This window comes from Perca fluviatilis, chromosome 4 (assembly GCF_010015445.1).
Source record: "Perca fluviatilis chromosome 4, GENO_Pfluv_1.0, whole genome shotgun sequence".
Taxonomy (NCBI): Eukaryota; Metazoa; Chordata; class Actinopteri; order Perciformes; family Percidae; genus Perca; species Perca fluviatilis.
The window spans coordinates 20,519,025-20,546,918 of NC_053115.1; the positions used below are offsets into that span (position 1 = coordinate 20,519,025).

At 40.1% G+C, this 27,894-nt stretch overlaps 2 protein-coding genes across 6 annotated transcripts in view; one reads left to right on the top strand and one right to left on the bottom strand.

The window, feature by feature from the left end:
* emp3a (epithelial membrane protein 3a) overlaps positions 1–27,894 on the bottom strand; it is a 51,152-nt gene that overhangs the window by 1,113 nt on the left and 22,145 nt on the right. The window contains exons 2-5 of the mRNA XM_039796690.1: positions 2,288–2,405; positions 675–785; positions 380–482; positions 99–239 (exon numbers count right to left, since the gene is read on the bottom strand). Coding sequence (XP_039652624.1) covers positions 99–239; positions 380–482; positions 675–752 — 322 coding nt within the window. The 5' untranslated portion in view covers positions 753–785; positions 2,288–2,405. The remainder of the gene's footprint in view (positions 1–98; positions 240–379; positions 483–674; positions 786–2,287; positions 2,406–27,894) is intronic.
* On the top strand, positions 5,203–27,822 carry si:dkey-264d12.5 (coiled-coil domain-containing protein 30). 5 transcript variants are annotated; one of them, XM_039796684.1, is made up of 19 exons: positions 5,203–5,616; positions 7,016–7,192; positions 7,285–7,405; positions 8,608–8,819; positions 8,932–9,027; positions 10,190–10,355; positions 10,712–10,783; positions 12,569–12,684; positions 15,024–15,122; positions 15,485–15,595; positions 15,895–15,990; positions 16,119–16,201; positions 16,311–16,425; positions 16,680–16,792; positions 16,928–17,069; positions 21,339–21,475; positions 21,599–21,729; positions 22,677–22,684; positions 27,186–27,338. In XM_039796684.1, the coding sequence occupies exons 1-19, from the start codon at positions 5,602–5,604 to the stop codon at positions 27,207–27,209; spliced, it is 2,034 nt and encodes a 677-aa protein (XP_039652618.1). In that variant the 5' UTR covers positions 5,203–5,601; the 3' UTR covers positions 27,210–27,338. The 5 variants fall into 5 exon arrangements, with proteins under 5 accessions (XP_039652618.1, XP_039652614.1, XP_039652615.1 ...); XM_039796680.1 differs by having other exon boundaries at positions 5,204–5,616; positions 21,599–21,728; positions 22,623–22,684; positions 27,186–27,822; XM_039796681.1 differs by having other exon boundaries at positions 5,204–5,616; positions 21,599–21,716; positions 22,623–22,684; positions 27,186–27,822.

Consider the following 27,894-nt stretch of genomic DNA (forward strand, 5'->3'; position numbering starts at 1 on the left):
AATAGCTTTGATCGTCCCTTGAAAGAGTGAAAACATAAAATGTTGTCACGTTTTTATTTTCATTGACAAAATTGTATGTGGCTTATGGAATAAGACACCTGCAAAGGCCTGACAGAGGCCTGTGAAGTAGAAGAGTCCTCCTTTGGATATGGTGAACAGCTGACCCAGAAAAACCAGGAAGGAGATGCAGGAGAAGACCACAGAGAGGACCATGAGGGCCTGGACAGACTGCAGCCAGTCTGGGAGAGCATGTCAGAGAATGAGAGTAAAATACTGAGTCACAAGCAAAACACAATGCAAAATATGACCAGTGAATAAATGAACCAGCATGCATACCAACATGTATGCAGGCAAGCACGCAGAGAAATACTGCATTTACCGCTTTCATTAGTAGCAGCACACATCCAGGTCTGTGTGGCATTATCATGGAAGCAGTTATACCATAGGTCTGTGATTTCTAAATCATCCCATATCCACCAGGACTGCAGAAAGAAAGAAATATTTTTGGATCAGATTTCAAAGACAGTTTCTCAGAATGGCACAGTGCACAAAACCACAGTGACGTGCAGCATTGTTGTGTTTGGTTTTATTCGCACTACACAGGGATTAACGGTGACATCTACTGTAAGAAGAAAGACAACACAAGTTAAGGCATCAGTTTACATGGGAATCACCTTCTCCAGGGTAGCGACGACGAGCATGGCCAAGGTGACCAGATGCAGCGCAGTTACAAATATGAGCAGGAAGACCATGGCTGCTTGGAGATGAGGGAAAAGTCTGGTATCCTGCATAAAAACAGCCCTGCTGTGTTATTTTTTCATTATAGGATGGTGTCTGTACAAATCCATTAATGTTATTATTGCTGGTTCCAAATAGAACCAACCAGCTCTGTAGTCAAAGAAACACCATTTCGTCCATGTCATTTAAAATGGCCAGCAGATTTCTGAAGGCAGTGGCCTGTAACAGTGGACCCTCTATCTGCCTCTTGAGGAAACTCTGAGCATCCTTATCATGGATCTCAATATCTGCACTGACGATCTCTGCCCATTTATTAGGCCACAAGTATGCAACGTCTTCAGAGCCTGTCTAGTCTCTGAGGATCAGAACATCACCTCCCTGTAACCGTTGTAAACAAGCATGCAGTCTGAACCCCAACGGTCTGACATATTGTTGTGTCCTTTTTATGAATCTGGGTACAAACTGTATACCTAGTATAAAAAGATGACAATATGTCATTCAGGTTTAATGTAAAAAAATAAATAAAAAAAATATGATCGTATTCCCTTTTCTTAATACAGTATATTCAAACACATTCCCCAATGACTCACACCAAAAGCTAATGCATATAAATTAAATGACAAACAACTCTGAATAAGAGTGATGAATGACTCAATAATTTGATCCACTTTTTCCATTAGAGACATTTTTGAGGACACAAAAAGAGGAAATCACATTATTAAGAAAGACTTTTTGGGGCTGGTTCCTTTTTAGTCTAAGTTCCCCTAGATATAGTTATAAAAACACTACTTACAAAAATAAATAAAGACAGACATTTGCATTGTGGCCTACTTACGTACAGTAAAAAACTAAATAAGGAATTATTCAAAAACATGTGTGCTGTTTTTCTACTATAATATATGTGGTTAAATCTAGAAAGGGCATAATGCACAAATCAAATGCATTTCATTTTTCCAATCAAAAGTTGAGTCTAAAATATCAAAACTGTGCATTTGCTACATTTGTTTCTGTGGCCAGAAAGAGAGACTGCTGCTTGGTTTCACAATTCATTATACAAGCCTAAATGTAGGACTAAAGGAAAATCTACTAAATGTAGACATTTCCTTTTCCTAAATTACCTTTCCACAACTGTACAGTACCCTTTCAGGAGTGGGTATTCTACGCCTTGCACATGTTTGTCTTTCTCATCCAGCTCTGCCCATAGAGGAGAACCACTGTTGCTATTAAATTGTGGACAATTCAGAGAGGCAAGTGTTTGATTACATACTACTACATCTGGTTTATGTAACATTTTGAGGTAACTGGCACAGACGAATGAAAGTAACCACTGAAATTGTAAGCACTGTGGAAGAACAGAAAAGCATCCTCATAAACATTATAATAAACAATAAGTAATAATAATAAAATATCATAATCATATCATGAAGGACTCTGCACATTTGGGTGTGACCTGCATCTCATGTGGCAATAGTTACATCATACTTAACTGTGTGAAAATCCAGGAATGACATTTCTGTTTATTCCAACATAACCCAGATGAAGTTCTTACCCTTCAGCTTCAGTGCCTTTGAGTCTGTACCCTTGACCGTCTTTGATTTTTTTTCACCCAGTTGTTGTTATCCTCCCTCTTTTCTCTTTTTGTCCTCACAGACGTTTTAGCTCCAAAACTTTGAGAGAAGGGTACAGATGAGGAATGTGGAGTTAGATATAGGAGGAGTTCTCAACACCCATTTCCTCTAAAGTTTCTCTGCCCTCCCCCTCAAATCTGTGGTCTGGACCAACCAACTCAACACAAAAAATAACATTCCTCAAGACCTGCATAAACCCAGAACATTTTCTCAAAAGCTGTATTGCCGACATCCAATCTGCATTAAAATTTGGAACAAAATATGATGCGGTAATAATCTATTATTCAGACTTTACCGAAGGACAAATATAATCAAACATTGAAACACAATTGTCATTACTCTAACAGTGGTAGATATGTGGGCGGGCAATGGTTACATTTTGCCACACTTTGTGCCAGCGCTGCACATGTACTAATGCTGTTCTTCCGGCAGTGCAGCTTGGCATGAAGACCACCACAGTATTTTCAGAGTGAGGGGATTGAAAGGCAGGAAGTATGACTGATTGCTGCCCACTTTTAACTGGAAATGTGCAGGACATCTCAGACCCAAGACACAAGTGTTTAATCTTAAATTGAATCCCAATAAAAGCATAAATACACAACACACATTAACATGCCATGTTACCGTAATGTCGTCAGTTCCATTACAGCCATGACCCCTGTTGCATGTACCCTCTCTCTCTCCCCCCTGTTTTCAGTCTGCCTCTTCAACTATCCAATAAAGGTAAAAATCATCTCATAGTCTATTTTAATGCTGTTTATATTGATTGCACCTACAGACATCTTTATTTGGTCTCCAAAATTGATGTTGTCATTAGAGCCCGACCAATATATCAGCGGGCCGATATTATTGGCCGATATTAGGCATTTTCCAAACTATCGGTATTGGCATTTATAATGGCCGATAAATGAATATTTAAAAAATAAAATAAAAACAGACAAAACACCCTTCAACCATGTTATGAGTGTTGGCGTTGCATAGTTTGTCCACCAGATGGCACTCTACAACGCCCCTGTCGGCAACACTTTTTGATTTTTTTGTTGTTATTGTGTTTTTGTTCAAAGGACTTTAAGTTTCATATCTTAAGTTTGTATTTTTATACATCTGTTTATGTTTTGTTATGCGTTTCTGGATTATTATTTTTTAAACATACAGTACTGTGCAAAGGTTTTAGGCAGGTATGAAAAAATGCTGTAAACTAAGAATGCTTTCAAAAATGGAAGTGTTAATAGTTTATTTTCATCAATTAACAAAATGCAGTGAATGAACAGAAGAGAAATCTGGTGTGACCACCCTTTGCCTTCAAGACAGCATCAATTCTTCTACGTACACTTGCACAAAGTTTTTGAAGGAACTCGGCAGGTAGGTTATTCCAAACATATTGGAGAACTAACCACAGATCTTCTGTGGATGTAGGCTTCCTCAAATCCTTCTGTCTCTTCATGTTATCCCAGACAGACTGGATGATGCTGAGATCAGGGCTCTGTGGGGGCCATGCCATCACTTCCAGGACTTCTTGTTCTTCTTTACACTGAAGATAGTTCTTAATGACCTTGGCTGTATGTTTGGGGTAGTTGTCCTGCTGCAGAATAAATTTGGGGCCAATCATACGCCTCCCTGCTGGTATTGCATGATGGTTAAGTATCTGCCTATATTTCTCAGCATTGAGGACACCATTAATCCTGACCAAATCTCCAACTCCATTTGCAGAAATGCAGCCCCAAACTTGTAAGGAACCTCCACCATGCTTCACTGTTGCCTGCAGACACGCATTATTGTACCACTCTACAGCCCTTCGGCAAACAACCTGGTACAGCCAAATATTTCAAATTTTGACTTTTTGGCTGCAACTCTTCCATGAAGACCACTTCTGGCCAGACTTCTCCGAACAGTAGATGGGTGTACCTGGGTCCCACTGGTTTCTGCCAGTTCTGAGCTGATGGCACTGCTGGACATCTTCCGAATTCAAGGGAAATAACCTTGATGAGTTTTTCATCTGCTGCACTAAGTTTCCTTGGCCAATCCTCAACGTTGCCCATTTCTTTGTGCTTTTTCAAAAGAGCTTGAACAGCACATCTTGAAACACTGCTTTGAAATATTTGTATGGGAGAGACCTTGCTGATGCAGAATAACTACCTATAAACTATAATTGGTTGATCATACACCTGACTACAATCCTACAAAATCCCTGACTTTTTGCAATTACCTATAAGAATTGATGCTGGTTTGAAGGCAAAGGGTAGTAACACCAAATATTGATGTGATTTAGATTTTTATTTTGTTCACTCACTTTGCATTTTGTAAATTGATAAATATAAACAATCATTATTTATATTTTTATATATATATTTTCTGTATATCGGCCGATTTACTTTTCTTTACTTAAAGTGCTCATATTATGCTCATTTCAGGTTCATAATTGTATTTAGAGGTTGTACCAGAATAAGTTTATTAGCTAAATGTACTTGAAGTATTAAAAGCAAAAGAACTCTGCAGGGGAAAAAATGGCCACTATGAGTGTAATATAGGCAGAGGTGGGATACACCCTATATGTCAATGGATACACCTCAGTTTTATAGTTTAGGCAAATCTATAACAACAATGCACGCATAACAACTAAGTAACTTACCTCAAATTAAAAATAGGATTTATAAAGCAATTAGTTACATTCCACCACATACTTTTAGTCTAGATTAAGCCAAAGATTATGTGAAATGGATTCTTACACAAAGATTTTTTTATTTTTATTTTTTTTACTAATGTTTACCAGTGAATCTAAACTATTCACACTGTTAACGGTCCCACAAGACTCCTTCAAGGACCCACGGACAGCCCACAATCCTCGTGCGCGTAAGAGCCGTGAGTTTTTACAACAAGTAACAGAACCTCGCACCACCACTTCCAACATACTTTACCGTTGATTCAGCTTCAACCCTTATCACGTTTTCGCTGGTATTGACATGGAAGTCTCGAGTAGCTATACCGTCTCAAAGTTTATAGGGAGTTGAGTGAGTGCGTACCGTTAACTTTACCATTGGACAACGGGGAGACGGTCTCGAATGTTTACGTCGTAGTGTTAGAACGCGAGGCTGAGTTCTGTCTGGATGCCAGTGTGAGTTGATTTTCGGTGTTCGGAGTCGATCTCGGACTTTTTGAAAAAATGACAAAAAGTTCAAGATGCAATGTGATGTGATTGATAAACTACGGTCGAAAGTTATTTCCCACCGTAGGACAAATGGATCAACCAGAGGTACCGAACACATTCTACTTTTTCTTCGTTTAACTTAGCTAACGCTATATCTAACCTAAACTGTAGCTAGCTAAAACTTTGGACCGTCAAACAGTTGATGAATGTAGTTAGCTCTGCAAGATGGTGATTAAATTACATTAACCCCTCAACATACTGTTGTTACCCTTTTCCCCTTGTAATTTAAAGGTTGAAACCATCACCTTAGTCAAGTCAACACTATCACACAACAGTATCATCCGCTTATCTCTAAAAGCTATGATGTTTTTTTTATGGCTGCGCCATTGCATCAAATGGAAACGTTGTAGCTAGCTAGATGTCTTGCAATCTTATATATATGTCAATGCTTGCAATAAGTTTTCCTACTGGCATTCATCCTGATAGTTTGCATCTTTTGGGATCTTCACTAGAATGTTAAACAAAGTTCTATGGGTTTCAGCAAGTGTGGCTGCAGAGCATGTGATTATAATGACTTTTAATAAGGGGTGAACGTTAATACACAGGATAAAGTTTGGTCAGTTAGCGGTTATAGGCTGTTCAACTGCAACACATTGGCAATGCCAGCTGTCTCCACTGAGAGAAACAGCTGTTCCCCAAAATGTGCTAACAACTTAAATCACAGCTAAGAGGAGCGTCAGTTATCTCACTCTAGTTCAGAGTTAGAGATATGTATCATCATTCATAAGAAATGTTTTGACGTCTTGAGATGTAACATGTAAGCAGCATCACTCCCAGGAAAAAAAACACAAGGTTGATAATCACTTAATCTTATCCTAAAACGTTGTGTATAATCTTTTAGCATCATCAGTTTCCCTTACAGGGAGTGAACTGAAGTGACAGTGTGAGATAAAAAATACATATTTTAATAATGATATCTAGGGCTGGGCAATCGATATCGTGATATGAGAATAGATATCGTCTTAGATTTTGGATATCGTAATATCGTTATATGACACAAGTGTTGTCTTTTAGTGGTTTTAAAGGCTGCATTACAGTAAAGTGATGTACTTTTCTGAACTTACCAGACTGTTCTAGCTGTTCTATTATTTGCCTTTTTCCCACTCAGACATTATGTCTACATTACTGATGATTATTTATCTAAAATCTAAGTGTGAAGATATTTTGTTAAAGCCCCAATTGTCAACCCTAGAATATCGCTGCAATATCGATATCTAGGTATTTGGTCAAGAATATCGTAATATTTGATTTTCTCCATATCGCCCAGCCCTAATGATATCCTATTCACACATTAAAATTATATAACGTTAACATTAGAGACTGATTGGAAAGATGTAATTCAGTTTCTCCTCCAACAATGCAAGACAGTAAGCCCTTTGTAAGTATGAGATAAGGTGGTTTGTCTGTGACCTTGTCCACATACAATCACCCATACCATCTCTAGGAGGAGCCGGAGCAGATCGCTACATGGTTCAGTGAGGAGGGACTCACTGTTGACTCCCCTATGGAGGCTAAGCTGCGTTTGCTATGGACTGCCCTCCAGCGCACAAGAAGTTGTCTGAGCAGTGTGACATGGGAACTGGACACCCAGCGCTCACAACACTTAGCAGAGATGGCAGAGGTAAGTTATCGCTGTTGAATTACCAGTGACACTAGAAATTGTCAAGAAGAGCAGAAATAAATGAAGGTTTGTGTCCACTTTCTGTCTGTAAGGTACGCAAGTCCTTGGAGCAGATCCGAATCTTTACAGAGCACAAAGATGTTTTGGCTCAGGAGATACAAGACGAAAACGATCAGCTCAAGGAGCAGCTACGACGCCTAATATCCCTTCAAGGTTGGACATTTTTACCTGTACACTACCTACAAATATGAATACTCTTACAGCATGAGAAGTAGTGACAAAATTCTAACTTCTGGATCTTTATCTGCACTATGACAAAGTCTTTTTAAACTGTTGTATGTTTTTTTCCCCCCTAATAGAATACATATTTTAAGAATATATTGCAGGCATTTTTGTCTTATACACTGAAGGCTTTCAACTGTTTTTACGGTATCATTCACAAGTTTTTCTTCAACACAAGCCATGTTAGCTGTCCTGTCTTTTTTTTTTAAGATTATTTTTTGGGGCATTTTTAGGCCTTTATTTCCACAGGACAGCTAAGGACATGAAAGGGGGAATGGGGGGGGGAAGAGGGGGAATGACATGCAGGAAAGGGCCGCAGGTTGGAGTCAAACCCAAATCTCTATATGTGTGCGCCTGCTCTACTAACTGAGCTAACCCGGCCACAGCTGTCCTATCTTGATGGATAATTTTCTAAGACGTGTCATTCTTAAAGTTAGCCCCGCCGGGACTCTCTCATCCACTGTGTCCCGGATGGTTCCATAGAAAAGCCCAGGGAAGTGGCTGTGTGCTGCTCTTTAATGGAGGTGGAGCGGTTAACTGGATGTAGGCTACATTTACCAAACCAACTGTCACAGCGGTTGAGGAAGAGGCAACAAGGAATAGGCAAATGCAGACAATATGGCAGACAGGGACAGGTCAGGGATTTATTGATGACATGAATGTACATAAGCTTACTGGCATGGGGTAGTAAGTCTGAACAGAAGTAACTGAGAGTCCACGGGTAACGGGAATGGGGAAACGTAAAAGGGTGCAGGCAGAGACAGGCACATATACAGAGTCAGGTTCCAGGTAACAGGAAATGTGTTGCAGGGTAAGGGGCTGAATGAGAGAGTCAGGTGGCTGGGACAGGTGGGAAAGTCTGGTGGATGGATGGGGAATGACAATACAAGGGCCTGGGGAAGTGGGGATGTGGCAGAAAAGCAGAATGGACAAAACAGGACTAAGGCAGACCAACCAGTTTTAGTCTTCATCCTTGAAGAACACAAGACATGTTGGTAAAGCTGACTTAAACTGACTGCCTTCTTGAGACAAGACTCCAGACAAGACAAGACCCCAGACACCCCCAGTCTACAGATATTCAGATTTTAAAGCATTAGAAATCCTACTCTGTCATCATTCTCTGTTGTGATTAGATGCCCAGATAAGCGAGGTGGCTAAGATGCTGTACCAGCAGGGTCTCACAGAGTTGATTCACAGCAGCCCCAGTGAGCAGGTGGCCTATCTCCTGGTGGAGAGAGCCTCCTTACTTGAGATGAGTGAGGATCCTAACAATCTGACGGGTGATGGAAACGCAGTCAGCCCGCTGGGGTCTGAAGCCCAGGCACTGAACACCAGTGCACACCAGGTTAGAGGAAGAAGCTTAAAGATTTTGTTTCAGTTGTTAAAAGGGCATGCTGTACAGATAATTTCTCTGTGGGCAAAGAACTTATATTATGTGATCGAATGTTATTCCACAGTCTTCCCACAAGGGGGCACCACGTCACAGCCAGAGCCCATGGAAGAGACTCTTTGGACTCCATAAAGCTTCACAGAGCAAACATACTTTTATTCCTGTATGTCATTTTATCTAGAGTAATGTTCCTGTATCCCATACTAACAAAACACTAAGTGCTGCACTCAGGTCAGTTGAAAAATCAGGAACTATCAGCCACGCTGACTTCTTTTTTGTGTATCCTAAATTGCACGCTTGAATATGAGGATCTTTTTGCATGTTTCAAAACGTCCGTTTTAGCAGTATCAACATAAACATTAACAACTTTTTTTGTTCCAGTGTTATTAAGCTTTGTTACCACCTCAAGCTAGGGAACTTTGCATGTCAGGAGAAATTCAAGATGCTACACTACTGATGCAGTGCACCTCTCAAGGTTTCTTGTCTGTTCTTGCATGTATTTATGAACATTTCTCGTTTGTATGCCAGTCCCTCCAGAAAAACGTGATTATGCGATCGTAGCCAAAGTCCGCATATTCATGCGGGGGCCGCACATTTTCAAATATGCCGCACTTTCGCCGCATAAATTGCAGATTTCCGCGCAAAATATGATGTGCTTGCATGATTTCATAATCCTCGCATTTTCGTTGCAAAAAAAGTCACATATATCTTAGCAGAAAGTTGAAAAAATGTTGCGTTTACTTCACTATAGACAGTATGTACTTCACACAAGAGCAGCCATTTTCCCCTGTTGCAATGTGAACGTTATGAAGTGACGTAATTACGCGACGTGAACATCATCGAAAATCAAATTTCTTTGTTTAAGTGCTCCTGCTGTCTATATTATTAACGATTTTTGAAAGTCTGTCTCTTTTGTATCTTTTATTTCCCTCTGTTTAGACTATTACTTTTATTTTTACTTTAATATATTATTTGTATATATTGTTGTATCTTATTTGTTTACTTATTGCAATGACTGAATATCTGTAAACTATTTTTGGAAATTAAGTTTAAAAAAAGCAGGGTGTTTTTGCAAGTTCACACATTTTTTGCAAGTTCCCGCAATTTCATCGCATAAAATTGCATAAATATCCCGCATATTCCATATTAATATTAATATATATTAATATATATTCCGCATAATCAAGGATTTTTGCCCGCAACAATCACAAAAAAATTCTGCGTTTTTCTGGAAGGACTGGTATGCATTGGGGTTCTCTTCAAAATAGGGTTATCAAATTCAATTTTGGTCATTTGGTCGGTTTGCTCTTTTCCTCTCTCTTCAGGCTGAGGCCAGGCATTTGGCTGGCCAGGCAAGCAGCATGGAAAGGGAATGTTCCCGTCTGGAGCGGGACCTGGAGGAGGGCTCCCGCCGGCTGGCCATGGCCCACAATGAGATCCGGCGTTTGACTGATGAGCTGGAGTCTGCTCATTTGACTCAAAGAGCTTATGGTGATAGATATCAATTAGCTACTTACAAGCAAACTGTGTCATTCTCAAAGAGATTTCTCATGGTGATAACAGAGTAAACTATCACCACTATGTCAACATTGCCTCTATTGTTCAGGAAATCATATTTCATTAAATCAAGGTTGCCATCACTGCTAGAAAAGAAAACATCACAAACTTTGTGCAGGATCCTTAATAAATATTGTATATTACTAGCATTCAGAAGTTATTTTACCATCATACAATATCCAAACAGACTCTGAACTAAAACTGAAGTTACCACCAACTTTCACTGCTCTCAATTGAAGAGGAAAGTATGCCAGCAACTTTGTTTTTATTCTTAAATTTGTGTATTTTAGAGCCTGAATTGCAGGCAGCACAGCAGGAGGTGGAGCAATTCAGACAGGAAGTACAAAAACTGAAGAAATATGGTGAGTCTGTTTCCAAAGAATATGTTGTTGAGTTTATATTCAAAAAATAGACAAGATATGTGCTTGTACACCTGCTTACCCTGTTCACACAGGCTGGAGATTATTCCAGCATGCACTGGGTGAGAGGCAAGGAACACCCTGGTCACCAGTCTATATGTAAACAAAAATACTCATATTCATACCTTAATACAATTTCATTCCATTTTACATAACCTGCAGGGGCCAGATGTTTAAACAATGCGTTTGCCTTTTCCCACACAAAGGAAGATAAATATATATAAAAGAAGATTTAGCGATGAGAATATTTGCATGTCGTCACACATACTTTAGACCAGGCATAGAACACGGGTTTAGCTGAGATAGCTGGGGTTGATATGATGAGGAGAAGATTGTATACAAATTTAAAGAGAAGGATAATTTTGTTTTTAGTTTTTTTAGTGATGAATTTCATAATTCTTTTTATTTACATTTGAGCCATCATCTCCCTGTTAATGATAGTTTAATGTCATCCTGAATTGTGAAGTCAGTTTCAGCATGAGCACTATGAATGAATCATTGATCATCCTTCTGAAGTTTAATAATAATGATGATTGAGAAATTACCGCGATGATGGTTTGCAGAAACATGATGCATTACGGACACTACGACTAGCCACAGCTGTGAGTATTGACAGCTGCTCTGGCACCGTTGGAGAACCTCACCAATGGGACACAGTCAGTGAAATTACACTTTCTTTGCCGTATTTTTCATTGACAGGTCTGATGAGTGGGGAGCGGGCACAACTGTCGATATGCAAATGGATGTTTAAGGTTGTTTATACGTCCATTCATAGCTACCTGTGGGAGTGGAAATGAGGCTTGTGCACGTGCACCCGACTCGACAATGATTGAGATTTATAAATCAGAATCAGGTGACAGGGTCAGCTTTACAAATCGGACCAAAAGAATGCATATGCACATTTAGGTCGTAAATACTGTTTTAGTCGGTAATCTGCACAGAGTTGTATGCTTTTAGGTGGTGGGAGGAAACTCACACGAACAGGAGGTGAATGTGCAATCTCCACAAAGAAACGCCCACCTGACTGAGCCACCTTACTGCCCTCGACGTACGACTTACATTGGCCGAGACGGTTTAACACAAATGCAAATGCTACAACACAAATACAAAAGCTATAACACAAATAAAGCCACAACACAAATACAAAAGACACAACACAAATACAAAAGCTACAACACATAGAAAAAACACAACACAAATACAAAAGACACAACAAAAATTCAAAGGACAACACAAATACAACGGCTACAACACAAATACAACGGCTACAACACAAATACAACGGCTATAACACAAATACAACAGCTACAACACAAATTCAAAAGACAACACAAATACAAAAACCACAACCCAAATCCCTGGGGAGGAACAAAATTGTGAATGCATGCGCACAGTTTACAACTCAGTGGACACAGTTTACAAAACAGTGGGCAGTTTATAAACTGCACGCAGATTTGGAAATGGTCTTTATTTTCGCAGCTGACATGGACGCTCACTTCCGTAATTGTGTTTGTAAATCAATATTAGGCAATCGTAACACGTGTAATCTGATACTAACATTTGGTTGAATAAAATAACAATTGAAAAACTTAAATTATCAATGTTTGTATTTTCAGTATGTTAAAATACTCACAATCGACCAGCATTTCATAATCAAGAATGTGTGAAATCCTTTAACATGTATTATTTATAATCCGATGAGTGCATTATCTGACTTTATTTCTAAAGACATGGTGGAACTGCGAAAGGCCAAAGAGCTGAACGATCGTCTGGACCTTGAGATCAGAGCCTTGAGGAGCAGGGTACGCACCCTGGATGCTGAGAAAAGCTCGCTGCAGCAGACGGTAAGATACCTGCTGGAATAATATATTTTATTGGTACACATTATGGTGAGATAACACCACATTCAAGATATTTTTATTTTCCACAATTTTTGCAGTAGAGACTTTTGACTTGCAGTAACAGAATAAGCTTACATTAATAGTACTGGTAGGAACCACACACTTCAATCTCATTGATGTTTTGATTATTTGATTAATTGAAATTATAAATTTCATTGGGGCTATTAGCACACAAATCGCACTGATTAAGTTTGGCACAGGACTGGACTTGAGTGCAAATTTTGGTGAGTTTTCGCTGCTCGGCCCCTAACTAGGTTACTACACTACACTAGCCATTACACAAAGCCAGCACTACAAAATGCAAGCATGCAAGAGTCCAAAGCAACACAATGAAACCATGTAAAAAAGAATAAACACTACAAAACAAGACTTGCACAATAATAAATAAATATGGGCACTGCAAAACTAAATCACACAGTTAAAATATGCACCAAACACAAAATATATGTACAAAATAATTGTCTCACAGTACTACCTGTAATAAAGCAATGGACTGATAGTGTTATACAGGACACTAATAGTGATAACAGAGTATTAATTAATTTTTAGCTGGGACTTCAAGCTGTGTTTGTTTTAGCGCAGCAACTGTTGTGTATGGTGTGTATCGTGTAGACACACAGATCAATATCAGTCGCACTTATGTTCATCAAACAACACTGCGGTTTACTAAATGGCTTTCCTGTTTGCTCAGCCAGCAGCTGACACATCTAAATGTATATCTAGTGTGGCTAACCATTGGTGACAGTGCTCTGTGTAAAAACTTCTGAGGAAGAAAATATTTCAAAATGAAATCTGTATTATAAATGTTGGCTGTGTTCTAGTGTTAATTTCGTCAGACGAGACTAAATATGTTCGTCAACGACTTTTTTTTCCATGACTAAGACGAGACGATGACGAGACTGCGCCAATGTCCAAAAACGCTGACTAATAGCCGAGACACACCAACCAGACGGCCGACCGTCGACAGAAAAGCTAGTCGGAATGATCAGTCAGGTCCCCGAGGTCCAAAAAACTGCCTCGGGACACACTGAGGCGACACCAACTTCAGAAACGTAATACGTCTCCATAGAAGTAGGCGGCGCTACTCTGTATGGTTGCCCAAGAAATGAAAACCGGCAGCTGATAGGACGAACGTGGATTTGTTTTCTCTGGAAATTCAAAGCCAGACTGTCATGGCGGCTTGTTCAGAATACGATCTCATATTGTTCTAAAATAGTTCACCGAAACGTGTTTCTGAAAACATTTTAAGCGAGAAATAGGCCATGCAGTTCCTGAATCTGTCTTCATTTCAGATCGACAAAGGTCAGTTTAAAAGATTTTCGTCAGATTTTGAGAGACTCTAGTCACGCTCATCCCGCTCGTCATTTCCTGGTGAGTCCCGACTGCCCTGTCTCCGACTGAACATGTCAGGTTGGCCAAAATGAAGGCCGACAGCCCCTCAGACTGACACACATAATCGTATTTGATTTTATTTGTATTTTATGTGTTTTTGTATAGTGTTTCTTTTCGCTCAAGTGTCCTGCCACTGGTATGGCTACAGAAAAATTTCACCACAGTGTAATCATGTTACTGCATTGAAGAGCTAGTTGATTGATTACATCTGACGCTGAAACAGTCAGGGCCCTATCAGTGTCTTTGCTATTTTAAGACCGTCCAGCGCCCACGTTGTTTAAATAGCAAATGCACCTGCACCCATCTTTGCGCCCATGGGCATGCTGGTCTTACAGGGAGGTGTATTCAGGTGAATTCTTGGAGTATTGCTATCTTGAGGTAGCGGGTAAGGATTGCGCCATTGACCAACAAAAACCTGGTCTACGTAAAGTCAATAGCATTTCATTGTTTTATCAACGCATTAGTAAATGCGCCTAGGCTCGTGCTCAGAACGCGCACACTATGCTTGATACATACACACAGGGAAGCACAGTAGCAAACAAACAACCCTTTTGAACCCTTTTGAACCATGCACCCGGCACACAGACCCTTTTTTCAAACTAGCAAAATTGGATTTGGACATGCCCTAAACGCACCTGGGCCATGTGCTTCACGCCATGCGCTTAGATCATTAAAATAGGGGCCTCAGTTTTTTAACTCCAGTATCTTCAGTATTCTTATTATGTATTTTAAAGGAGAAATGCCATTTAAATGTAGGATATAGTACACAGTACAGACTAGTTGGTGTCTAATTTCAAATAAATCACCAGTAGAAACCTCTTTTTTTCTCAAAATCCATGCTTGTGCAAGTGTTGAAAAAGTTACTTTTTTGTTTCTTTTTCTTTTTAAAGTCTCAAGCAGCAGAGCTGGCACAGTGTAACCAGACCTGCAGAAATTTAGAGGAGGAACTAACTGCTCAGACAAGATGCCTTTTGGAGAAGAATGAAACTGTGAGTACATAAAAATAGGCTCATAGTAATGCAAGTTATCATGGATTGTTTGTATGGCTGTCAAATACACAACAACATGGCACCGACTATACATTTCAGCTCTCTCCCAAAAATAAACTGCTCAAGTTTAATGATTATAAAGCATCATCCAAGTGTTGCCGGATGTGTGTGTCCTACGCTAGGCTGAGTGCAGTCAAGTTGAAAGATATGGATTACTTGCAAATTCCAAATGTATCACCTGTGTATATTGTTATGAAATTATAAAACTCCCATCAGTCAAACCTCTAAAATGCATTGTGGATGTGGACCCTGTGCTGTAACAGACATTTAGTTACTACATTGATTGGCGTAATGCTTCTTAGGTGGCGTCTCTGCAGAGGGAGGTGGAGCGGCTGCAGTCGGCTCTGCAGGAGCAGCAGCAGCAGCTCCTCACTGTGCAGGTTCAGGCCAAGCAGGCTAATGAGTTAGCTAAAGTAAGTCTCACTGTGCAAATCCTTGAGCATTACATGAGAAGATTATATCTGCTTCAGCTATCACCAAAGCATGCAGAACAGAGCTGGATGTTATGTCAAACAGCAAAGGTTGAACACAGTTTGATAAATCTTCATGTGCATGGATATCTCCGCAAAGAAATTCAGTTTTTTACTGAACGGTCTCATACGTTTCTATTATTATAAGTTATGTGTCAAACACATTGGTATCAACAAACGTGATGCATGAAATTAAGTTGCAGTCGACACTTGTCAGAATGTTGATCTTGTTGCGCTTCCAGTCCCAGGCAACTGAAGTGATTCAGAGCAATGAGATCTGCAGACATTTACAAAGTAAGCTCAGCGCTCAGTCCAGATGCCTTTTGGAGGAGTCAGAAGTGAGTGATTCCAAAATACTGAAAGATTATTCAGAGGATTCAGATTACGTTAACGACAAATTCATGAACAGACTACAATGGTCTTTGTTTCTTATTACATGATGTCAAACCTTTTCTTATCCTTTCAGATACGTTCGGACACCTCCCATAATGACCTGGATTACCCTATAGCTACCACCTGCAGCAAAGAAAACAATCTTCAGGATCAAAAGTAGGATATTCTACCTTTATACAACATCCAGCAGCTACTTTATGTGAATTCCAACTCTCAATGTTGCAATAACACATAGGTTAGTGAAGGTTTGTGTGTGTGTTTGAAGGCTGTGGAAGCAAAAAGAAGCAGATTTGCAGCACTGTGAAAACACTCATTGTCATCTGAGAGACCACAAAGAGCTGCAGACACAACTACAGCTGCTGCAGAACAAGGAAAACAAGGTAAGGTAATTTCTTATGTGTTTCAATATACTGTAATTGGTAATTTATCAGGAGTAGGTTTGGTTACATATTACAACTTCCATTTATTGTACTGTCAGCCAGTACCAAAGGGCAGAAACTGTTGCCACCCACATGTTAAGCTCACAGAAAAAAAGCTGTAAAATAATCTGAATTTGCCAGCGTGAGAAAACGTACTGCATGCACTGTAACTGTTACTTCCTGCCTCTGCTGACATCTGTACTTTGGACCCACAGGAGTGTCCTCATTGCCAAGAGGCAGTGATGACTCTGTTGACAACCCAAGAGGAGTGCGAGACACTCAAGGATGAGATCTGTGAAACCCTTAAATGCCTTGACAAAGAGCGGAGGTAACAGGCCCAAAAGGTGTTGCCATCAGCTAAAAAGCTACAAAATTCCAAATAATTTTTGATTTTAGCCAATAAGATGTCTATGTATGAACAAACACCAAAGTAATGTGTTATTTTGTTCCATCTCCTTTACAGTAAGTACCATGAAATGAAGGAAAAGCACAAGGTAAAACTGTGTCGAGCCAAACAGAAATGTGATGATGAAACCACATGGCGTGACAAGAAGATAGAAACTCTAGAGCGAGAACTGTCCTTTTGTTCCCATTCAGTAGCAAAGGTACAGGTCTGCAGCTTTGTCCTACTTTACACAATAGAAACCCAATAGGTTTGAGGTGGGGCAACTGAATGTCATTCTTGTTTAAAATTCCATATCATCACTATTTCTTTTATATTTAATACATTTTTTTTATTCACATGACAGAGTTTAATATCAATATTTATTCCCACCTGTGTTAATATAAAATGTTTGCTCTGGAAAAAAGGATTACAGTTTCTTTTTCTCCCTTCTGTAGCTTCAGTATGGTAATATATTGACTACAGTGTTGTAATGTAACGGAGTACAGATACTTCGTTACTGTACTTAAGTAGAAATTTCACGTATCTGTACTTTACTTCGCTATTTAAATTTATGTCAACTTTCACTTTTACTCCACTACATTTCCTAGATAAAATGTATACTTTTACTCCGTTATATTTCCACTAAGTATCTTCGTTACTCGTTAATAAAAAATAAAATTAGAAGAAATGTGTGCGACTGCAATAAGGGAGGTTTGGCGAATCACTGCTCCTAGATTGCATTATGCACGCTCCGCACGCCGCACGCTCTATTTCAGCGCTTGTTTGTTGCTAAAGGAGGAAGAGGACTCACAACTGAAATCGCCATGGAAGCACGAGCACCTACAGGAGGACCTCCCGTTAACGTAGACGACCAGGCTCGACATAAGCAATGGCCCGATGGCCCGGGACCAGTAAAAACGTATGTCGGGCTGGTTGCAGCCACAGTCACTGGTGTGTGCGTTACTTCACGCAGCACATGTACTGACTGGAAACGTTACCGAGGATTATTTACCGCCGATGGCGCAGATGAACTAATGCTACACTCGTTACTGTAAGTAGGTAGCTTACAATAAAACCTCCATGATTAAAGAGTCAATACTTATCAATAACCCACGTACCTGTTCTACAGGCAGAAACACGTAGAAACCGATATTTCAGTCTGCGCTGTCCACTCTCGTCCACCGCGCTGTGCAAACACAGCTCTACTCTGCAAATAGCGACTTTACAAACGAGCTAAGATGTCAGTTTGTAGTCCAACTGTTTGTCTTAATTTGCAACCAATCTTGAACTTTGGACAAACTCTTGTAAACGTAGCTGCTGTCTAAACGAGCCATCCTCTCCGCTGGAGCGGTAAACCTATGGATGTATTTTAAGACCAAAACAAATACTACTAAATGTGGCTACTTAATATGCACGTGAATGACGCGTTCTTCATTCTTGACGATGTTGCCGGTGGTATTATTTAGCAACAGAATTGTCTTATTTCAAATAAGGCATACAGGACTAATCTGAGATCATTTTAGCCTATCTAGTTATCATGATGGATTTTCCATGTTTTTAGGGGTTTGCTTACTAATGTAAAAAATATAGCATTAATTTAGTAAGAAAGTGAAAATATCAAACAAGATGATGGTATTAGGTATAATTTTATTTTCTTTATTTGAAAGTCCGGCCCCTGGAGTGTCTGCTTAAAAAAAATTCTGGCCCTTGGAAAAATGTAGTTGATGACCCCTGGTCTAGCTTTGCTAATAATGGCACAACATCCAGTGGCAGTGGCTATCTGGGTTAGAACCATTTTCTAAAGCATAGGTGCGGCGTATATTTTGCTGCTTTTTTGTCCTTTTCCAATCACACCTATGATATTTCTTTCAGGGCCAGTAAAAATGTAGAAGGGGCCAGCAAAACTCTGGGATTTTTTTTTATGTTGAGCCCTGCGACCACCCCGACGATAGTGGTGAACTTGGTGAACAGGGTAGTGGTGAAGATAACGTCATACACCCGTGTTGCAAGAAATGTTTCTGTACATTGATGTCAGCTCTGAATTTCTGTTTATGTTTTGATCTGTGTGTTGTTATCAACTGCCCAGTTTGACAGCTAGGCCGGGTTGCCAGATATACCTGTAAAAACGTAAACCCAGCGCGCTACAGCTGTAACGGTAGTACAGCCATGAAAGCAGCACACAAACGAACAGGATCAACGGAGATAGATTCTACCCGACCTAAAAAAAAAAAGAAAACAGCATGTTTCTAACAGTTGCGTGACCAGAGACGTAACAACCCCCTGGTAAATATTGGAGATGCATTTGAAAGATGGAGACAACTTAGATCCCAAAAGGATGCAGAATTGGCTTATTTCCTCCTGAACAGGTAAGCATAGCTTCAGGCTAATTTATCACAGCCACTAGGGACGGGCATTTTATGTCATTTCAACATTTGTGTACTCACATCGAATTATATAGCTAGAGTACCAGAGTTGGTTACTCGCAAAAACAATTGAGACACAGCCAGTAAAGTGATCCCGACTGGTCCGGGCTAACGCCGCCATGCTAACCCTGTTAACTGCTAACGTTACCGTTAGGACCAGGCAAGCGGACCATGGCTGTTTACAACGTGTAGTTCAGCGGCTGGAGCCGACAACGGTGAGTTGTTTTAAGCCACGAGAGGGGGGCTGTAAATCGGGAAGAGAGGACTGTGAGTTTGCAGTGTGTTTAGCGATTGTTGCCGTAATTCTAAGCCAATGAAGTGTGTTCAGTCGGCAAGGTAGCTAGTGGTATTTTTAGCGTTTCGTATTGTAATTCTAAGCTGAGGAAGTGTGCCTGACTGGCGTGTGGAAAGGACAGTGAGGTTGTTGTGTTTTTAGCGGTTCATACTGTAATTTTAAGCCGAAAAAGTGTGTCTGTCAGTTGGTTACAGAGCTCCGCGTGAGCACGGGCTTTTATAACTGTCAATATAGCCAGCATATAACCAACGTTAGCTACTCCGCTGTGCTGTGGAGTAATGTCTGGCTATGTGAGACTAGCATCTAACGTTAGCTACTCTGCTGTGCTGTGAAGTAATGTCTGGCTATGTGAGAAAAGCATCTAGCAACATTGTTGTGAATGCTTCGGTCTCAGCCTGGCAACCCCCGTGAACTTCGAGTCTGGGCAGGAGGGGGCGGGGGAAACGACTCTCCAGTATTTTGAATTGGTAGTGCAGTAACTATTTTAACCGCTAGCTGCCAGTATTACATACAATATTACATATTGCACCTTTAAAAAGAAAAAAAACTTTTACTTCAAATACTTAAGTACATTAAATATCAGAAAATTACTTTTGATACTTAAGTACAGTATATATCAGATACTTTAAGGGCGTTTTCACACATACCTCGTCTGGTCCGGACTTTCGGACTTTTTAGTTTGATCCGAACCAAAATTAAAGGTGTGAAACCTCCCCCGGACCACGGTCCGGATCAAAAGACCAAATTTTGGTCCGACAAAAAGAGGTGGTCTCGGTCCGGACCAAACTGAACCATGGTCTGGTTCGTTGATAGTGTGAAAGCATTTTTTGGATGGTTCGGACTTTCGGACCAAATACAGGAAGCTCTGGCAGGCTCTCCTCGTGTTACAAGACCGGGGAAGCTCCTTTAAGGAATAGCTCGGTGCTTAGTGAGAGAGAGAGAGAGAGAGAGAGAGAGAGAGAGAGAGAGAGAGAGAGAGAGAGAGAGAGAGAGAGAGAGAGAGAGAGAGACGGTAAATGCGCTCAGAGCAGACAGCTGTCGGCTATCAGAGCAGAGAATACATCAGCAGTTTATTTGTTAAGTGGTAGTAAATGTACAGTGTAGGTTTCAGTTTGTCTCTGAATAAATGCTCCAGAAAGAAAGATCCTGTGTCTTGCTTCTCACAACAAAACAAAAAGAACCGCGGCAGTAGGGGAGAGCAGCGGTCAGTTGAATAGCCTAAACTCGGACCCAGAGAGACGATACGAGAGGACGGGGAAGCCCGTCAACAAACCAATCAGTTATAAGTATCTGTAGACGCAGCTCACGTATGTGATGACGGCAGGACGTAGTTTTGTCACGTATAGATCTGTAGTGCGCTTGCAAAACTGCAGTGTGAAACCAAAACTTACCGGATCAAATGTATACAATGTAACAAAAACATGAACCTTGGTACGGACCTTGGTTCGGACTTTCATGTGTGAAAACGCCCTAAGACGTTTACTTAAGTAATATTCTAAAAGGTAACTTTCACTTCTACCAAAGTCTTTTTCTAGTACGATACTTGTACTTTTACTCAAGTATTGCTTTCTAGTACTTTATACAACACTGATTGACTAAGTGACTACTGTAACAGGCCGTCATGGTTAATGTTAAACTGTGGTAATAAGTCTCCAGGAGATACTGAGTCATGGTGTAATTCCTGTATTATTACTTTTTTTATTTTTATTAATGACATTACGTGTAATTGGATGATGAATTGAAGGAATTCAAATAGTTTTTCTTTTCCCAGGAAAAAGAGCTTACCATAAGCATTACCGCGGAAAATGAGAAACTACTTGTTGAGAGGAGAAGGCTACTACAACAGCTAAATGAGGAGGAGCACAACAAGAACGACAGTAATCTTACAGCTTCTTTGTCCCAATGCAGGTGCTTAACTTACACAATCAACGCTTAACTGCTTGATGAAACACATTGAGTCCTACATGATTACTGCACATTTAACTAATGTGTGTTGATTGACAAAGAAGAAATGTTTGTTTTGATCTCAAGGGTGGATTTTCTAGAGATGGAAAACAAGAAACTAGGAAACAAAATACTTCACATGTCCAAGCAGCTAGCTGTCCTGGAACGCGGCCTGCAAAACATGCAGTCGCTCCACTTTGCTGAGGTACCGGGCACAGTTAAGTCTTCTTGATCTTTATATGCTGGAGTCTCTGCTGTTGTAGTTTGGCCATTGTAAAGCTACTTTAGATCAACTGCCTCCCTAACTAGGGACACGGCTAAAAGTCTGTAGCCATGCCAGCAACCATGTGAGACTGTAATGTTTCACAGACACCAGAAAACAAAATTGTTGCATGGATTTAAGAGTCCACACACAACCAAAGTATTGGAAACATTTTGACCATATGAAACGTTAAGAAATCATCAAAGTAATTCTAAGTCATCCTGAGGGGGACATGAATGTGTGAAGCAATTCAATGGAAATTCATTTTCACAAATGGCAACTTGCTGAGGATCACCAAAACTCAGGAGGAATGTCTGTACAAAATATACATCCAGCACTTTAGTTGTTGAGATATTTCAGTTTGGATCAAAGAGGTGGACCAACCAACGAAAATTTCCATTCTGCCATTCCTAGAGCCATGCCGCTAGCATCGCTAAAAAATGGAGAGGCAATATGGCTATTAGACCCTTTTGACAAGTTGGGTAAAACATGTAAAGTTTGGCCTGAAAGTGGCATCAGAGGAACCCCATCAGACATTGCTAATCTTCCTTTCAGGCTCAGCTGTACTTTTTTCAGCCTCAGGAGAACTTGGCTCAACTTAGCTGTACTAATGTTAGCATTAGCATGTTATAACGCACTCACATTCAGGAGGTTAGCATGATAACGTGCAAATGTCATGGCAATCCATCCAATGATTGAGATATTGGATTATAGAGCAAAGTGTTTGACTGACAAATACTGATCGATCAACGTTGCTGAGCCATGCATCCACCTTTGCCAAATATTGTCTAATAAAGAAAGACCAATTAATTTTTTACCAATCTGACATTTTGTGTTTTGTTTTATTAGGAACTGAAGAAAACATCAAATCTTATGCAGGTTTTTAAATCCCTCCCTGTGCAGACTTCAAGGTAAGCCTGATCCCAATTCTGAATTTGAGCAAAACATATTTCCTTGCTAAATAAAAACACCACTAAATTAACTTGAAAATTATTTAGATGATGAAGTAGAGAAAAAAGCTAGATATACAAAACAATCATATTATGAACTAGGCCCAAAATCTACAAAGTTGCTCGCTAGAAAATTACGCAAACAACAAGCGGACTGAAGAAAGAGTCTTTCCGGGATATGTTATCCCAGAGGACTCCGGAGGCAGTTGCAGGGTATCGAAGGGCCGAAGGGCTGCAGCCTCTGCCGTGAAAGAGGCAAAGCAGCAGGTGTGAGAGTTGTTTGGAGAAGACATGGAGAAGGACTTTCGGTCGGCACCAAGGTGCTTCTGGAAAACTGTTTGCCACCTCAGGAGGGGGAAGCGGGGAACCACCCAGGCTGTGTACAGTAAGGATTGGACACTGTTGACCTCAACTGAGGAGGTAATGGGGCGGTGGAAGGAGCACTTTGAGGAATCCGACTCCTGAATCCAACTAATACGCCCTCTATGTTAGAGGCAGAGCTGGAGGATGATGGGGGATCATTGTCAATTTCCCAGGCGGAAGTCACTGATGTAGTCAAACAACTCCACAGTGGCAAAGCCCCTGGGATTGATGAGATCCGTCCAGAAATGCTCAAGGCTCTGGGTGTGGAGGGGCTGTCCTGGTTGACACGCCTCTTCAACATTGCGTGGAAGTCTGGGACAGTGCCAAAGGAGTGGCAGACCGGGGTGGTGGTTCCCCTTTTTAAAAAGGGGGACCAGAGGGTGTGTGCCAATTACAGGGGTATCACACTTCTCAGCCTCCCTGGTAAAGTCTACTCCAAGGTGCTGGAAAGGAGGGTTCGGTCGATAGTCGAACCTCAGGTTGAAGAGGAACAATGCGGATTCCGTCCTGGTCGTGGAACAACGGACCAGCTCTTCACTCTCGCAAGGATCCTGGAGGGAGCCTGGGTGTATGCCCAACCGGTCTACATGTGTTTTGTGGATCTGGAAAAGGCGTATGACCGGGTCCCCCGGGAGGTGCTGCGGGAGTATGGGGTGAGGGGGTCTCTTCTCAGGGCCATCCAATCTCTGTACGACCAAAGTGAGAGCGGGTGAAAACATATCCCTATGAAATGGGACACCACTTGGTTACGGTTATGTCACCATACAGTATTGATCACAAACTTCCAAGATGCCGTCTGCAAGTGTGTGTATGTCTATTGCATGGGTTTTGTGTGTCATTTCAGTGTCATATGCATGTATATATTTTATAGTTCTTTTATGTTCACTTAGATGGTGCAGATGTTCTTATCTGTTTTTGTTTTTTTTTGATTTACTACTTGTTTGTTTTTTTTTTTTAAAAAATTTGGGTGTTTTTTTTTTTTTGTCTATAACTGTTTTTTTTTTTTTTTTTTGAATGTCATTGATGTTCAGAAACACTTTTTTTGTTAATAAAATTATGTCTTTATTGCCCAATAAAGTAAACACAACAGGCAAAAACATTATATAAAAATACATTATGTTACAGAACCATTATCAACTATTAAAACCATAACTTACATGTCACACACACATATAAAAAGGCACTCAAATGTATAAAACTCAAAAAACCTACAGTTATTCAGAAATTCCAGCCCACAGTCTGATGCCTGTTAGTAACCTTTCCCTCCTGTATCATAACCAACAACAATGTATAGGTACGTGAACAGGTATGCATTACAAATGATTACAATAATACAGTACCACCAATATAATAATGAATGGCTACAACATGAACGCATTACTCACTCCCATAGTTGCTTTGCAGCATATTTTGATTTTAGAAACTGCTCGTTTTCAGCCTGAAAGTGGATCAGCTGCCGGATTTCCTCCGGCGTCCCGGTGTGATACAGGACGGTAAATGTAAAGCACGTATCGATGTCTCCAAAGCAAGTAGTGTTATGCACTGATATCAAACGAAATTCGCTGCTAACGGAGTTTAGTTAACACTGTAGACATGCATGGAGTCCATTCAAGGCAGAGAAATGCGGGACTGTTGTGCAAATAAGCAATGTAACGTTAACGTTATATGTTAGCGTTATATGTTAGCGTTAGCATAGCAAGCTAGGTTTTTAAAAACGTTTCAATTAAGAACATGGTTGCAACTATATATAAAAAAACTGTACAGGACTGCTCTAGACAGCAATCTCCCATTAAGATTGACGAGTTGGGGGGGGGGGGGGGGGGGGGGGGGGGTGGGAGGGATAAGGGGAGGATTGGGATTCAGCCTAAAGACAAATAAGGCACCGGGCAGTGACGGCTTTCCCGGTGAGTGGTATAGGATGTTTAGGGAAGAATTGAACCTGCTTCTTCTTAGAGCTTTAAACTATATCTATAAAGAAGGCAAGATCCCTCCCTCCTGGAAGGAAGCAATTATTACTGATTCCCAAAGAAAATAAAGATAGACATAATTGTGCCAATTATAGGCCAATATCAGTTTTAAATGTGGACTATAAGCTATATACATCCATTATTTCTAAACGATTTGAAACCTTCATTTCTGATATAATTGATGAGGATCAGACTGGCTTCATAATTGGTAGGCAAACGCAAGATAATATCAGAAGAAGTCTTAAAGTGATTCACAATATTTCCAGCAATAAGCTTAAAGCAGCCTTGATCAGCCTTGATGCAGAAAAGGCCTTCGATTGAGTAAACTGGGATTTCTTATATCTCACGTTGGAGAAATTTGGCCTTACTAACGACTCCATTCAGTGTATTAGAGCAATTTATGATAAGCCAAACGCAAGAATAAAAGTGAATGGATCTCTGACAGACCGGTTTGAACTCAGTAGAGGCTGTAGGCAGGGCTGCGGATTAAGTCCCATCCTTTTTGCTTTATACATCGAGCCACTGGCTCAAGCGATTCGGGAGAAAGATGATTTAAAGGGGATTATGATCAATGAAAGAGAACAAAAGATCGGATTATTTGCAGATGATATATTGTTATTTCTAGAAGATATTAACATATCACTTCCCATACTGATGGATCTTTTGGGAAAGTATAATGTATATGCGGGATACAAGTTGAATATTTCCAAAACCCAAATATTACTGTTTAATCATTCACCCTCAAATGAAACTGCACGCACATACGATATATACGACATAAAAATGTATTTCTATGCAGCTCAATTGCGATACTTGTGTTGCTGGTGTGACCCTAGTTATTTTGCCAGATGGAAAGAGATTGAGACATGCATCCCCGGATATAATGTTCAGACACTCATGGGAGAGGACCATATTCCAACCGATTTAATAGATTTACTGGGCCCAATTCTCAATGGAAACTTGGTATAGTGTTGCAAGACAATTAAAATTGAATTAAGAAAGGAAAATATTAAGATGGGCAGCCCATGACAAAGACTTCATGCCAGGAATGCATGACTCAAATTTCAAATATTGGATCAATAGAGGGGTTACAGCCTTTTGTAATTTAATTAATAAAAGGGGAAATAAGAAGTTTTCAATATCTGAAAGACAAATTTAGTCTAGATAATAGAGACTTCTTCCGATACTTGCAACTAAGAGAATACTACAATAGAGAAATTAAGGACAGAAATGAACCTAATGCGGTCTTAGAGACTTTGTGTGGGGCATATCAACAGAAAATGCGCAAAATTGTTTCAAAGCTGTACACTAGCTTAATGTCCTGTCAGAAAAACACAACTCTGTATGTCAAAGAAAAGTGGGGAAAAAGAAGCAGTTGCCACGATCTCAAATTAAGAATGGTATAAAATCTGTGAGATGGCACAGACATCTACAAATTCACAAAAATGGAAAGAATTCAACTGGAAAAATTTCATTCGATTCTTTATCACGCCATCTATTAAAGGTAAACAACTGTCCACCCAACAAATGTGTTGGAGGCAATGTGGCACTGCTGATGGCACTGTTTTCTGGGACTGCATTGAGTTAAAACCTTTTTGGACATCTGTCCACCTTACTTGTTGCAAAGTACTGAAATATTCTGTACCATTAACTTTTACAACAATGTATCTGGGCCTTTTGCCCAATGTAAAGAAAGATGATCAATATTTGCTTAAGATATTATTGGCGGCAGGGAGGAAAGCGATAACAAGAAGATGGCTCAAGCCTAAGCCACCCAGCCATACTCAGTGGATAGACATTGTGCAGGAAATATTCACCATGGAAAGAATGACTTTTATTCTAAGATTGAAAGAAGCTGAATTTAAAGAAAAATGGGTCAAATGGACAACATATAAAATAGCATTAAAATCTGTGTAATCTGAATGTTTTTATTATTTTTTTTTTCATCACGACATCCAGTTGCTGTCCTATGTTTGATTGTTCATTTTATTTTAGCATTTTGTAATCATATTCAAAACTGAGATTACTATGTTTTGGTTTTCTTTTCTTTGTTTTCATCTTTTCCTAAAACAATCAAGATAAGAGTGAAAAAAAAAAAAACACCACTAAATTAATTTTGATTCCGTCCCTAGTGTGATGATGCCAGAGCCATCTGAAATTCAGGGCCTATTGGACAATACTCCGAGCAAGCAGACAGCCGTGACCTACTACCCTCACTGTTTGATCTCTGGGCCTCTGTCTCGATCAGCAGAGATGGGCTACCTGAATCTTACATCTGCTCCGGGACGCTCAGACCACTCTACTCCCCCGGCTGCCCTCAGCAGCTCATAAAGTACGTGTTCCTGAGATCTTCTGTCTGTCTGCAACATGTATATATACTGTACAGAAATTATTTTATTTTTAAATTATTAAACTTCCCCCCCTTTTCTCTTCCCTTACAATTTAATTTTCAATTTTATCCTGAGCACAACAACAATCTGGACATTTCCAGATCTCATCTTTTAACGGTTTAAAATCCAGACTTAAAGAGCCTTAAAAAGTGACCTAATTTTAACACTTGGACTTCCCCTCACTACTTGAAACTGTGTTTCCCACACAATCAACACCGGCCGCTACATGTTGCGTTTCGTTTGTTTACGCTATTTAAAACACACAGCGTATTCATTCAGCTGAATTTCCTTTCCCTGCTCTCCTCCGTCTCTGTCACTCACACCCACTTATTCTATTGAAATGTAACTTGTGAATAAATGTGATTTGATTAATTTACAAGATGTACAGAGTCACTCCAGCGAGACACGACTAATGGGTTATTTAGCTATCAACTTCCAGTGAAGTGATGAA